General features: G+C 50.2%; 1 protein-coding gene across 3 annotated transcripts in view; it reads left to right on the top strand.

Annotated features, from left to right (window-relative positions):
* LOC143289716 (centrosome-associated protein 350-like) overlaps positions 1 to 12500 on the top strand; it is a 186608-nt gene that overhangs the window by 59076 nt on the left and 115032 nt on the right. For all 3 annotated transcript variants that reach the window (XM_076598782.1, XM_076598781.1, XM_076598783.1), the window contains 2 exons: positions 2775 to 2877; positions 4984 to 5850. In XM_076598782.1, coding sequence (XP_076454897.1) covers positions 2775 to 2877; positions 4984 to 5850 — 970 coding nt within the window. The remainder of the gene's footprint in view (positions 1 to 2774; positions 2878 to 4983; positions 5851 to 12500) is intronic.

Here is a 12500-nt window from a genome sequence, read left to right as displayed (position 1 = left end):
CTGGATGTTTGTTTTGGTTGTCACATACCCCCCCCCCCCCCCCCCCCCCGCCCCTCCTATCACAAGTCCTCTGTGGCGAAGTGGAAAGGGGTTGGGGGGTGGGGGGGTGATTGAAGGGGGGTGGGTGAGGGTAGCAGTGGCGTGCAGGTGCCAGGACCAGCTATTGATTACAGGGACGGGTTTCTTTCCCATTAATTTCGGGTCAGCCCCTGTGGTGGTGCCAGTTTCTTCAGCCCACCCCTCTCTTTAACTTCTTGCTTTCTCTCTCTCTCTCTCCTTTCTTCCTTTCTCTCCCTTTACTTTCTTTCTCTCTGTCTTGCTTGCTTACCTTCCCCTCTGTGTGTGTGTGTGTGTGTGTGTACGGCGTGTGATCATTCATGGCATGCCTTGAGTGTTGGCCATTTATCTGGGTTGTAATGGTGTAGTTTGATTTGGAAAGTTGTTGAAGAAAGAGAAGGGGTGGGAGGGGGAGGGGGTGGGGGTTGGGGGGGGAGAGAGGGAGAGAAAGTTATCGATACGCTGAAGGCAGCCAGGTTTGGCTGTGTCGTATGCCTCCAGTGTGTGACAGAGCGGCGGACGGTGTGTACAGTGGTAGATCTGCGGACCCTGTAGAGAGCGGGACACACTGTACGTCTGTCATTGCTGGGGCTCCTCCAGACCTGTTGTAGGGGTGGGTTTGTTGCTGTTCTTTGTGCTGCCACTTGTTGGAGAGCTTTGGAGTGATGTCGCTCTTGTGACGAGGGGCTCATTAAAACGCGGAAGGTGAAATGCCCAGCAGCCTTTCTCGGCCATCGGGGCAGTGATTACATACCCACTGTGTCAAGGGCACGACTTAGTGATTCCATACCCACTGTGTCAAGGGCACGACCTAGTGATTCCATACCCACTGTGTCAAGGGCACGACTTAGTGATTACATACCCACTGTGTCAAGGGCACGACTTAGTGATTACATACCCACTGTGTCAAGGGCACGACTTAGTGATTCCATACCCACTGTGTCAAGGGCACGACCTAGTGATTCCATACCCACTGTGTCAAGGGCACGACTTACTGATTCCATACCCACTGTGTCAAGGGCATCCATACCCACTGTGTCAAGAGCATGACTTAGTGATTCCATACCCACTGTGTCAAGGGCATCCATACCCACTGTGTCAAGGACACGACTTAGTGATTACATGTACGTACCCACTGTGTCAAGGGCATCGATGCTCAATGTGTCAAGGGCACGACTTAGTGATTACATACCCACTGTGTCAAGGGCATCCATACCCACTGTGTCAAGGGCACGACATAGGAAGGAAGGTGGGACCCAGTTCTCTCCTTCCGCCGTTTGAATACTGGCAGAAGTCAGGTACCCGTTCACACCTGGGTGGAGTGGGGAAATGGGAGTGAAGCGCTCTTCCCAAGGACACATCGCTATGCCGACACTGGGTTTCGAACCCTGATCACTGGTGATCACTGACGACAAGTCCAACGTCTGACAGACTGTTACACAGGGCCTCCATTGTGATCAGGGGGCAGGAGGGGTGTCACCAATTGCCAGACAAGTGTTGAACAGACTCCGGTAGTGTGTTGTGGCAGGAGACTTGACTAACTGAGTGACGTGTTCTGCACTTGGGCTGGCTGCACTTAGGAGGATATGTGGTTTCGTCTGGCCGTATCTCTGTCTCATCGTCTCTGTCTCTGTGTCATCGTCTCTCTCTGTCTCTTGTCTCACCGTCTCTCTCAGTCTCTGTATCACTGTCTCTGTTTAATCGTCTGTCTCTGTTAATGTCTGTCTCTGTTTCTGTCTATCTCTATGTCTTTGTCTCTGTCTCAGTTTGTCTCTGTCTCTCAGTTTCTGTCTTTCTCTGTGTCTCAGTTTCTGTCTGTGTCTCAATGTCTGTCAGTCTCTGTCTCTCAGTTTCTGTCTCTGTCTCAATGTCTGTCAGTCTCTGTCTCTCAGTTTCTGTCTCTGTCTCAATGTCTGTCAGTCTCTGTCTCTCAGTTTCTGTCTCTGTCTCAATGTCTGTCTGTCTCTGTCTCTCAGTTTCTGTCTCTGTCTCAATGTCTGTCTGTCTCTGTCTCTCAGTTTCTGTCTGTCTCAATGTCTGTCTGTCTCAGTGTCTCAGTTTCTGTCTGTCTCAATGTCTGTGAGTCTCTGTCTATCAGTTTCTGTCTCTGTCTCAATATCTGTCAGTCTCTGTCTCTCAGTTTCTGTCTCTGTCTCAATGTCTGTCAGTCTCTGTCTCTCAGTTTCTGTCTGTCTCAATGTCTGTCAGTCTCTGTCTCTCAGTTTCTGTCTCTGTCTCAGTGTCTGTCAGTCTCTGTCTCTCAGTTTCTGTCTGTCTCAATGTCTGTCAGTCTCTGTCTCTCAGTTTCTGTCTCTCAGTTTCTGTCTGTCTCAGTGTCTCAGTTTCTGTCTGTCTGAATGTCTGTCTCAGTTTCTGTCTGTCTCAATGTCTGTCTTAGTGTCTCAGTTTCTGTCTGTCTCAATGTCTGTCTGTCTCTTATTGTCATCGTAGTTGTTGTTAGTTGTTTGTTGTTATTATTTAGCCCTGAAGTGGCCAGTTTGTCTGTGGCTGGGCTATTATGAGCTATATGATTTGATGTGTCTGTGTGTGGTGTGTGTGTGTGCGTGCGCGCATGGGTGTGTGTGGTGTGTGCGTGTGTGTGTGGTGCGTGTGTGTTTGTGTGTGTGTGGTGTGTGTGTGTGTGTGGTGTGTGTGTGTGTGTGTGTGTGTGTGTGTGGTGTGTATGTATGTGTGTGTGTGTGTGTGTGTGTGCACAGTTCGTGGAGGCAAGCAGACCCTCGTCCAGCCCTTGCCGACAGAGCGGGTCAGCTGCGGGCAGCAGTGGTGGAAGCGGCACCAAGAGGAAAGTCAGCCGGCTGGGTGAGTCAGCTTCGTCGTTCCCAGAGCTGTCTGCAACACCTCTCTTCCTGCCTCCCCTGCCTCTCTTCCTGCCTCCCTTCCTGCCTCTCTTCCTGCTTCCTTCCTGCCTCTCTTCCTGCCTCCCATGCCTCCCTTCCTGCTTCCCTTCCTGCCTCCCCTGCCTCTCTTCCTGCCTCCCCTGCCTCCCTTACTGCCTCTTCCGGCCTCTCTTCCTCCTCCTCCCTTCCTGCCTCCCCTGCCTCTCTTCCTGCCACCCTTCCTGCCTCCCCTGCCTCTCTTCCTGCCTCCCCTGCCTCTCTTCCTGCCTCCCTTCCTGCCTCCCCTGCCTCCCTTCCTGCCTCCCCTGCCTCTCTTCCTGCCTCCCTTCCTGCCTCCCCTGCCTCTCTTCCTGCCTCCCTTCCTGCCTCCCCTGCCTCTCTTCCTGCCTCCCTTCCTGCCTCCCCTGCCTCTCTTCCTGCCTCTCTTCCTGCCTCCCCTGCCTCTCTTCCTGCCTCCCTTCCTGCCTCCCCTGCCTCTCTTCCTGCGTCCCCTGCCTCTCTTCCTGCCTCCCTTACCTCTCTTCCTGCCTCCCTTCCTGCCTCCCCTGCCTCTCTTCCTGCGTCCCCTGCCTCTCTTCCTGCCTCCCTTACCTCTCTTCCTGCCTCCCTTCCTGCCTCCCCTGCCTCTCTTCCTGCCACCCTTCCTGCCTCCCCTGCCTCTCTTCCTGCGTCCCCTGCCTCTCTTCCTGCCTCCCTTACCTCTCTTCCTGCCTCCCTTCCTGCCTCCCCTGCCTCCCTTCCTGCCTCCCCTGCCTCTCTTCCTGCGTCCCCTGCCTCTCTTCCTGCCTCCCTTACCTCTCTTCCTGCCTCCCCTGGCTCTCTTCCTGCCTCCCCTGCCTCTCTTCCTGCCTCCCCTGCCTCTCTTCCTGCCTCCCCTGCCTCTCTTCCTGCCTCTGTTCCTGCGTCCCCTGCCTCTCTTCCTGCCTCTCTTCCTGTGTCCCCTGCCTCTCTTCCTGCCTCCCCTGCCTCTCTTCCTGCCTCCCCTGCCTCTCTTCCTGCCTCCCTTCCTGCCTCCCCTGCCTCTCTTCCTGCCTCTGTTCCTGCGTCCCCTGCCTCTCTTCCTGCCTCTCTTCCTGTGTCCCCTGCCTCTTTTCCTGCCTCCCTTACCTCTCTTCCTGCCTCCCCTGCCTCTCTTCCTGCCTCCCTTACCTCTCTTCCTGCCTCCCTTCCTGCCTCTCTTCCTGCCTCCCTTACCTCTCTTCCTGCCTCCCCTACCTCTCTTCCTGCCTCCCCTACCTCCCTCCTCCACACTCCCCTCCCGCCCCTACTGGTCTGCTTGTGTGGACCTGTGTCTGCATGCTTTTGGGAACATTGATGTCAGAATGTAGACCTCCACAAGAGATTGATCTGCAGTGGTGCAGTGCCTAATGGGCTGATTAACTGAAGCTGAATTGGAGAGTCTTTTATTTTATTTATCGTTAATTCCAGGATGACCTGTGAGGCCTTTAACACAGCGAGAGCTGTATGATCAGTGGTTTTTCCACTGCGATGGGAAGTCATTACAGCTTCTTCTTTTTTATATGAAGGACTCAAACCAGGAGGCAAGATTGCTCTGGCTCTAAGTGCTGCATCCTTGGGAGCTAGTTGGCCTTCAGGCCATCGCCAACTTTCCTAAACTCATCTCTACTAAGAGAGTGGGTATGTGACTTAGGCAAGACACTTTCCACTATAATCAAATTCTAGCCCAGATAGTCAGAACAGCAGTTGTCTCCTGTGCTGTTGTGTTTGTCCCAGTGGAAGACGGCTAACTGTCAAACTGGTAATGGACGTACCTGAGCCCCAGACTGCTGGGAGTGATATTGATGGGATTCACCTCGTTCTGGAGACGTCATGGTCCACTGAGTGCACTGCATGCTGTGTTGTATGCATTGACCTGCACACTATGGGGTCATCTTTACACTGAGCTTCAGTTGTTGGACGGACATTTAATATCCGAATTATACAAACTGTTTTGAGTTTGAATTTTCTGACTGCCATTTTATGTGCAAATTATGCAATATGTTTTTTCCCCTTCCCACTGAAAGCCTTAGAAGTGTGTGTGTGTGTGTGTGTGTGTGTGTGTGTGCAGACGAAAAGGACCGACCCAGCAGCAGTAGTGCCACGGCCAGCCAGCAGCGCTACAACCACAACCACAACCACCGCCACCACCCCCACCCCCAGGACCAGCAGGCCCGAGTAGCGGGCAGCAGCTGTAGTCAACAGTTCCACTCTGCCTGGCTGGATCCCAGGGAGCACCCTGCCCCCTTCTCCTCCTCCACCCAGCCTCCACGCAGCAACCACCAGCACAACCACCAGCACAACCACCACCCCCACAACCAGCACAACCACAGCCCCAAGAGGGTGGACTTCTCCAAGCGGCTGAGGCTTCGGGAGGTTCGCTGGGATGGGACGTACCAGGACAGCGTAGCCCATAAGACGCGCCCTGAGCCCCTGGCAGACCCCTACCCTTCCAGCATCATCAGCAGCGACCCACACGGTGACCCAGACCGGGACGGAGACCCGGCAGGCAGCAGCAGCACTCTGACGGACAGCCGGGCGGTGAGGGAGACGGAGATCCGCTTCCTGAACGACACCTACCTCACCCAGCCCCTGCTCCACCACCCACACCCACACCCACACCCCAAACTGACCCAGGTGGATGTGGACGTGCCGGGGTCAAGGTCGAAGGTCGGGGTGAAGGACAGAGGCGTGGCGCGCCACACGGGCCATGGGGGGCGGCGTGACCCCGGCCAGGACGTCAGGACCCGCACCCTGCAGGGAGCCTCCTCCGTGCCCGGGGACAGGATGAACAGTGCTGCCGACATGGGGGACCACTCCTCGGGCGGTGACAGTGACAGGGGGGCGGTGGGGGGAGCGGAGCGGCCACCCAGGGGAGGGACCAACTCCCGTCTGCACAAGATCAAGAAGAGTCTGAAGGACCTGCCTGATAAAGACGGTCAGTGCTCAGCATTGTCTCGTCTTGTCTTGTTTTGTCTCGTCTTGTCTTGTCCCGTTTTGTATTGTCTTGTCTTGTGTCATGTTGCCTGGGTTGTCTTGTGTCGTCTTGTCTTGCCCCCAGCAGTCTTGTCTTGTTTTGTCTCGTCTTGTCATGTCTTATCTTGTCACGTTTTGTATTGTCTTGTGTCATGTTGCCTGGGTTGTCTTGTGTCGTCTTGTCTTGCCCCCGGCAGTCTTGTCTTGTCTGGTCGTCAGGTTGTCTGGGTGCTTGGTTCCTTGTCTTTTTCTCACAACTTCCTCTCTGCATCCTGTGCCTTCTTTCTTTCTTCTCTCTCTCTAACTTCCCCCTCTCTCTCTGTCTCTTTCTTACGCTGTGTATGTGTATGTATATGACCTTGTTCAGCACGCAGCTGCACTTGTGACGATTACCAGACTGACTTGAGTGTTCTCATTGTCGTTCAAAAGGAAATTGTTGTTGTTCTATTATTATTATTATAATATCATTATAAAGTATTTCCCAAAATGAAATGATTTCGTTTGTCACTCCTGGTCTGACGTTTTTCCCACTTCTCTTTCTCTCAGAACTTTGCGTGTGAGTGTGCACACACATGTATGGCTTGTCTGTCATGCTGAAAATGCTGTCTGCTGAATGTTTTCTCTCTTTCTTTCGTTCGTTCGTTCCGTCTTTCTTTCTTTCAGCACAGTCCAGTTTTCATCTCAGTTTAGTTGAGCACACCCCCCTCTCCCTCTCTTTCCACCACCACCCTAACCATCCCCCCACCCCTAGTCCACAGCCCCTTTCCCTCCCCTTCCCCATACAGTTGTGTTGGTCAGGTGAACGGATGACTATAGTACGGTCCACAAGCACCACTCAACATGCTGCCTCCCGCACACAGTGGGGGGGGGGGGGGGGGGGGGGGGGGGGGGGGTGCAGTCAGCCTTCACTGCTGTACAGTGCCACAGACACAGAGAGAGAGAGAGTGTGTGTGTGTGACCAAGTTGATTCTTGTGATGAGCATGTTCAGGCGAATGTTGCAGAGCAGTTTCATGAGGACGGCACATTCCCGAACAGATGAACTCACCAACACAGTGACCGTTCCTTCGCCCCGTGTGCGCGCGCGCGCAAACACCCACCCACCCCTATAAACACACACACACACACACACACACACATCTCTGACAACGTTTTGCCATGCTGCCGCAAGCTGGTGAGGGACTGGAAACGGTTGTTATCAGATGACGAAAAACACATAACGGAATGTGATCAGTGGTGATTAGGTGACACTTGAAGCTTCTCTTGGGCCTGGACGACCACCATGCTAAGCAGCCATTAGGGAACTAACGGTAGCTATGGGTAATTGCCAACAGCGTGTAATTGCGAACGATTCGTATACCGCCCCACTTCGAAGCGTTGTTAACGGTTGCGTTTCACAATTTATCGTCTGCTTCGACCTTTTTCTAATACTTTAATGAATATCCATTTCCAAGAACCAGTCAAACATCAGCTGTTGCCGGCTATTTCCTCGCTTTTTCTTCGCGCACCACTGCCGACCAAGGTTACGAACGTGCTCTCAAAACCCTAAAATCAAGGGAAGCAGTTGTAGGACTTGAACATTGACACAGTTAAGAATAATTGATTTGATCGGATATGTTGAATGCACTTTAGTATTTACCAGAACTGGGAGAATTTAAGAAAGCATATTGGTGACGGATCCGAACGTCAGTTTTGAGAGGAGTCTGCAAAATAGTGCCGTTTGCAATTAGACGATAATATAATAATTTGAAGTGAGTCTATTTGCGAACGATGCTGTACAGTTACTGAGCACTCTCAAAAGGGTGTTTTGTGTGCAGTGTGGGATGTGTGTTTAAATGTCTGTTTGTGTGTTTGTGTGCATGTGTGATCAAAACCAACAATACAGCATTCTGGTGCGATGTTCCAGTAAAGTCCTTCTGTTTTCTGTACTATGACTGTCGTATGACAAGTTATCTTTACAGTACACATGTTGAGCTGGTCGCTTGGACCTGATCGTTGGCAGTCAGGTCTATCTTCCCTATTCCTTTCTCGATTTGATCGTTGGCAATCAGGTCTATCTTCCCTATTCCTTTCTAGACTGGATCGTTGGCAATCAGGTCTACCTTCCCTGTTCCTTTCTCGATTTGATCGTTGGCAATCAGGTCTACCTTCCCTATTCCTTTCTCGATTTGATCGTTGGCAATCAGGTCTACCTTCCCTATTCCTTTCTAGACTGGATCGTTGGCAATCAGGTCTACCTTCCCTATTCCTTTCTCGATTTGATCGTTGGCAATCAGGTCTATCTTCCCTATTCCTTTCTCGATTTGATCGTTGGCAATCAGGTCTATCTTCCCTGTTCCTTTCTAGACTGGATCGTTGGCAATCAGGTCTACCTTCCCTGTTCCTTTCTCGATTTGATCGTTGGCAATCAGGTCTATCTTCCCTATTCCTTTCTCGATTTGATCGTTGGCAATCAGGTCTACCTTCCCTGTTCCTTTCTAGACTGGATCGTTGGCAATCAGGTCTACCTTCCCTGTTCCTTTCTCGATTTGATCGTTGGCAATCAGGTCTATCTTCCCTATTCCTTTCTCGATTTGATCGTTGGCAATCAGGTCTATCTTCCCTATTCCTTTCTAGACTGGATCGTTGGCAATCAGGTCTACCTTCCCTATTCCTTTCTCGATTTGATCGTTGGCAATCAGGTCTATCTTCCCTATTCCTTTCTAGACTGGATCGTTGGCAATCAGGTCTATCTTCCCTATTCCTTTCTAGACTGGATCGTTGGCAATCAGGTCTATCTTCCCTATTCCTTTCTAGACTGGATCGTTGGCAATCAGGTCTACCTTCCCTGTTCCTTTCTCGATTTGATCGTTGGCAATCAGGTCTATCTTCCCTATTCCTTTCTCGATTTGATCGTTGGCAATCAGGTCTACCTTCCCTATTCCTTTCTCGATTTGATCGTTGGCAATCAGGTCTATCTTCCCTATTCCTTTCTCGATTTGATCGTTGGCAATCAGGTCTATCTTCCCTGTTCCTTTCTCGATTTGATCGTTGGCAATCAGGTCTATCTTCCCTATTCCTTTCTAGACTGGATCGTTGGCAATCAGGTCTACCTTCCCTGTTCCTTTCTCGATTTGATCGTTGGCAATCAGGTCTACCTTCCCTGTTCCTTTCTAGACTTGATCGTTGGCAATCAGGTCTACCTTCCCTGTTCCTTTCTAGACTGGATCGTTGGCAATCAGGTCTACCTTCCCTGTTCCTTTCTCGATTTGATCGTTGGCAATCAGGTCTACCTTCCCTATTCCTTTCTCGATTTGATCGTTGGCAATCAGGTCTATCTTCCCTATTCCTTTCTAGACTGGATCGTTGGCAATCAGGTCTATCTTCCCTATTCCTTTCTCGATTTGATCGTTGGCAATCAGGTCTATCTTCCCTGTTCCTTTCTCGATTTGATCGTTGGCAATCAGGTCTACCTTCCCTATTCCTTTCTCGATTTGATCGTTGGCAATCAGGTCTACCTTCCCTGTTCCTTTCTCGATTTGATCGTTGGCAATCAGGTCTACCTTCCCTATTCCTTTCTCGATTTGATCGTTGGCAATCAGGTCTATCTTCCCTATTCCTTTCTCGATTTGATCGTTGGCAATCAGGTCTACCTTCCCTATTCCTTTCTCGATTTGATCGTTGGCAATCAGGTCTACCTTCCCTATTCCTTTCTCGATTTGATCGTTGGCAATCAGGTCTACCTTCCCTGTTCCTTTCTCGATTTGATCGTTGGTAATCAGGTCTACCTTCCCTGTTCCTTTCTAGACTGGATCGTTGGCAATCAGGTCTATCTTCCCAGTTTCTTTCTCGATTTGATCGTTGGCAATCAGGTCTACCTTCCCTGTTCCTTTCTAGACTGGATCGTTGGCAATCAGGTCTATCTTCCCAGTTTCTTTCTCGATTTGATCGTTGGCAATCAGGTCTACCTTCCCTGTTCCTTTCTCGATTTGATCGTTGGCAATCAGGTCTACCTTCCCTATTCCTTTCTCGATTTGATCGTTGGCAATCAGGTCTACCTTCCCTATTCCTTTCTCGACTTGATCGTTGGCAATCAGGTCTACCTTCCCTATTCCTTTCTCGATTTGATCGTTGGCAATCAGGTCTATCTTCCCTATTCCTTTCTCGACTTGATCGTTGGCAATCAGGTCTACCTTCTCTATTTCTTTATCGACTGGATCGTTGGCAATCAGGTCTACCTTCCCTCTCTCTGTTCCACTCTCTGTTTCTGCCCCTGTCTCTATTCTCCTGTCTGTCTCACTGTGTCTCTGTCTCTCGCCGTGTCACTCTCTCTGTGTGTCTCACTGTGTCTGTTTCTCTGTCTCTCTTCCTCCCTGCCTCTGTCTCTGTCTCTCTTGCTCTGTCTTTGCCTGTTTGTCTCTTTGTCTGTCTGTTAATCTTTACTAATGAAACGTGCCAGATGAATATTTTCAGAGAGAAGGCCAGATCAGCTGTTGGAATGTCAACGATTGTTCCATTTACTTTACACCCCTCCCCTCCCCACACCCCCACCACCTGCTTTCTGTCCCCCACCCCAGCCTAACGCTCTCTCTCTCTCTCTCTCTCTCTCTCTCTCTCTCACATTATGTGCACGAATGCATTCGTGTGTGTGTGTATGTGTGTGTGTGTGTGTAGTTGATCTGGTAAGTGGAATATCGGTTGATGTGAATTCCGATGGTGTCACATTACTGGTCTTTTTTTCATTTTGTGCGTGCGTGCGTGCGTGCGTGCGTGCGTGTGTGTGTGTGTGTGTGTGTGTGTGTGTGTGCGTGCGTGTGCGTGTGTGTGTGTGTGGTTTGGTTCAGCAAAGTGGAAGATCGTTTGACGTGAATTCCAATGGCCGTCACATAATGAGAATAATGGCAGAGTGGAGCCAGCAGGGAGAAGAAAAGAAGTGAAGAAGCGAAGGGTGAAGGCTTGGGTAGAATAATGTACAGTCCCCCCCACCCCCGTGTATATATATCCCCCGTGTATATATATATATATCCCACCACTCCCTGTGATTTATGACTTGCAGGCGTGACGCGTCCTTTTCAGGTCAGTAGGGAGAGGGGGCCACAGTACACGTAAACTGAGTAGTCATTTGTAGTAGTTGGTGATGTTGGGTTAGAGAAATGTGGGTTCAGAAAACTTGTTGTACATGTCCACATCAGCAGCGGAGGAACAAACAACAAGCCAACAGCTCATATCGTACTCAGGAACGGGATTCCTTCTTTTCCCTGGTTTCTTTTGACGGCTGCTGAACGTTACACAATGCAGAGATGTTGAAACAAATGTTTTCCAGTTGCTTATGACAGCCATTGTAGTCATTGTTTCCTTCTTCGAGCAGCCATGGAAACAAGTATACCTAAACAATGTACAGTTGTTCCACTGTACCTTTTATTTACCTGTGTGCTGGCTGAATCGGTATCGAAAGCAGCACTGACTTGAAGTTGTGTACCTTGTGAATGGAGAGAGTTACCACTCTTCGTTCATTTCCAGCTGAAAAACCACCGAGGCAACCATGTGTTTGTTCTGTATTGTCCAGGTGTTTTTTATGTGGTTTGTTCAGGATTAAAGAGGCTGTACTAGTCTTGAATAAAAGCTTATTTGTGTTTGCACATTTCTTCTGTCTTTGCTGCTGTGTTCACATGTCAGATGATCGGTATAAGGACAGGCCCGGCGCTTCCTTTTTTTTTTTGAGGAAGTGTCTAGGTTTGTACCAATGTACCTTTTATTTACCTGTGTGCTAGCTGAATCGGTAGCGTAAGCAGCACTGACTTGAAGTTGTGTACCTTGTATAATGGAGAGAGTTACCACTCTTCACTATTTGTTAATCATTTCAGCTCCATGCCAAATTGTTTGTTTCATTTCCAGTGTACAGTAAGTGTATTACCTGATCATTTTCAAGATTGGATTCACAAGTGAGCATTGGTGATGTTGCACACTATTATTATGTACATATGGCTTCAACAGCAGGTTGGTTGGGGGTGTGGGTAGTGAGGTGGAGGGGGGGGAGAGGACAGGGGAGGGGGGAGGAGACAGACACACAGAACGTTTGGTCCAAATGGTACCCATGTTGGTTTTACTTTGAAGCTTTGGTGTGCTACACAAACTCACACAGACACAGTCACACACACACACACACACACACACACACACACACACACACACACACACACACACACACACAGAGTCATAGACACACACACACAGAGAGTCATAGACACACACACAGTCATAGACATACACACACACACACACACACACACACACACACACACACAGAGTCATAGATACATACACAGTCATAGACACACACACACACACACACACACACAGTCATAGACACACACACAGTCATAGACACACACACACACACACACACAGTCATAGACACACACACACACACACACACACACCAGGCCCGTCCTGCCTGATGACAGTGATACGTGACAGCAGGACTGTTGCCTTTTAGCCCCTCTGTGCTAATGGACAATAAAGAAAACAAGTCCGTCATAATACTGTCTCACACTAACATGTACGACAAGAACGTGAAGAAGCTAAGCCGAAGAAAGGAAGGGGGGGGGGGAGGAGCTGAAAGGAGGAGGAAGGGG

Source organism: Babylonia areolata, chromosome 14, assembly GCF_041734735.1.
Source record: "Babylonia areolata isolate BAREFJ2019XMU chromosome 14, ASM4173473v1, whole genome shotgun sequence".
Lineage (NCBI taxonomy): Eukaryota > Metazoa > Mollusca > Gastropoda > Neogastropoda > Buccinidae > Babylonia > Babylonia areolata.
The sequence above is the reverse complement of the archived record's forward strand: the minus strand, read 5'-3'. Positions and strand labels throughout refer to the sequence as shown.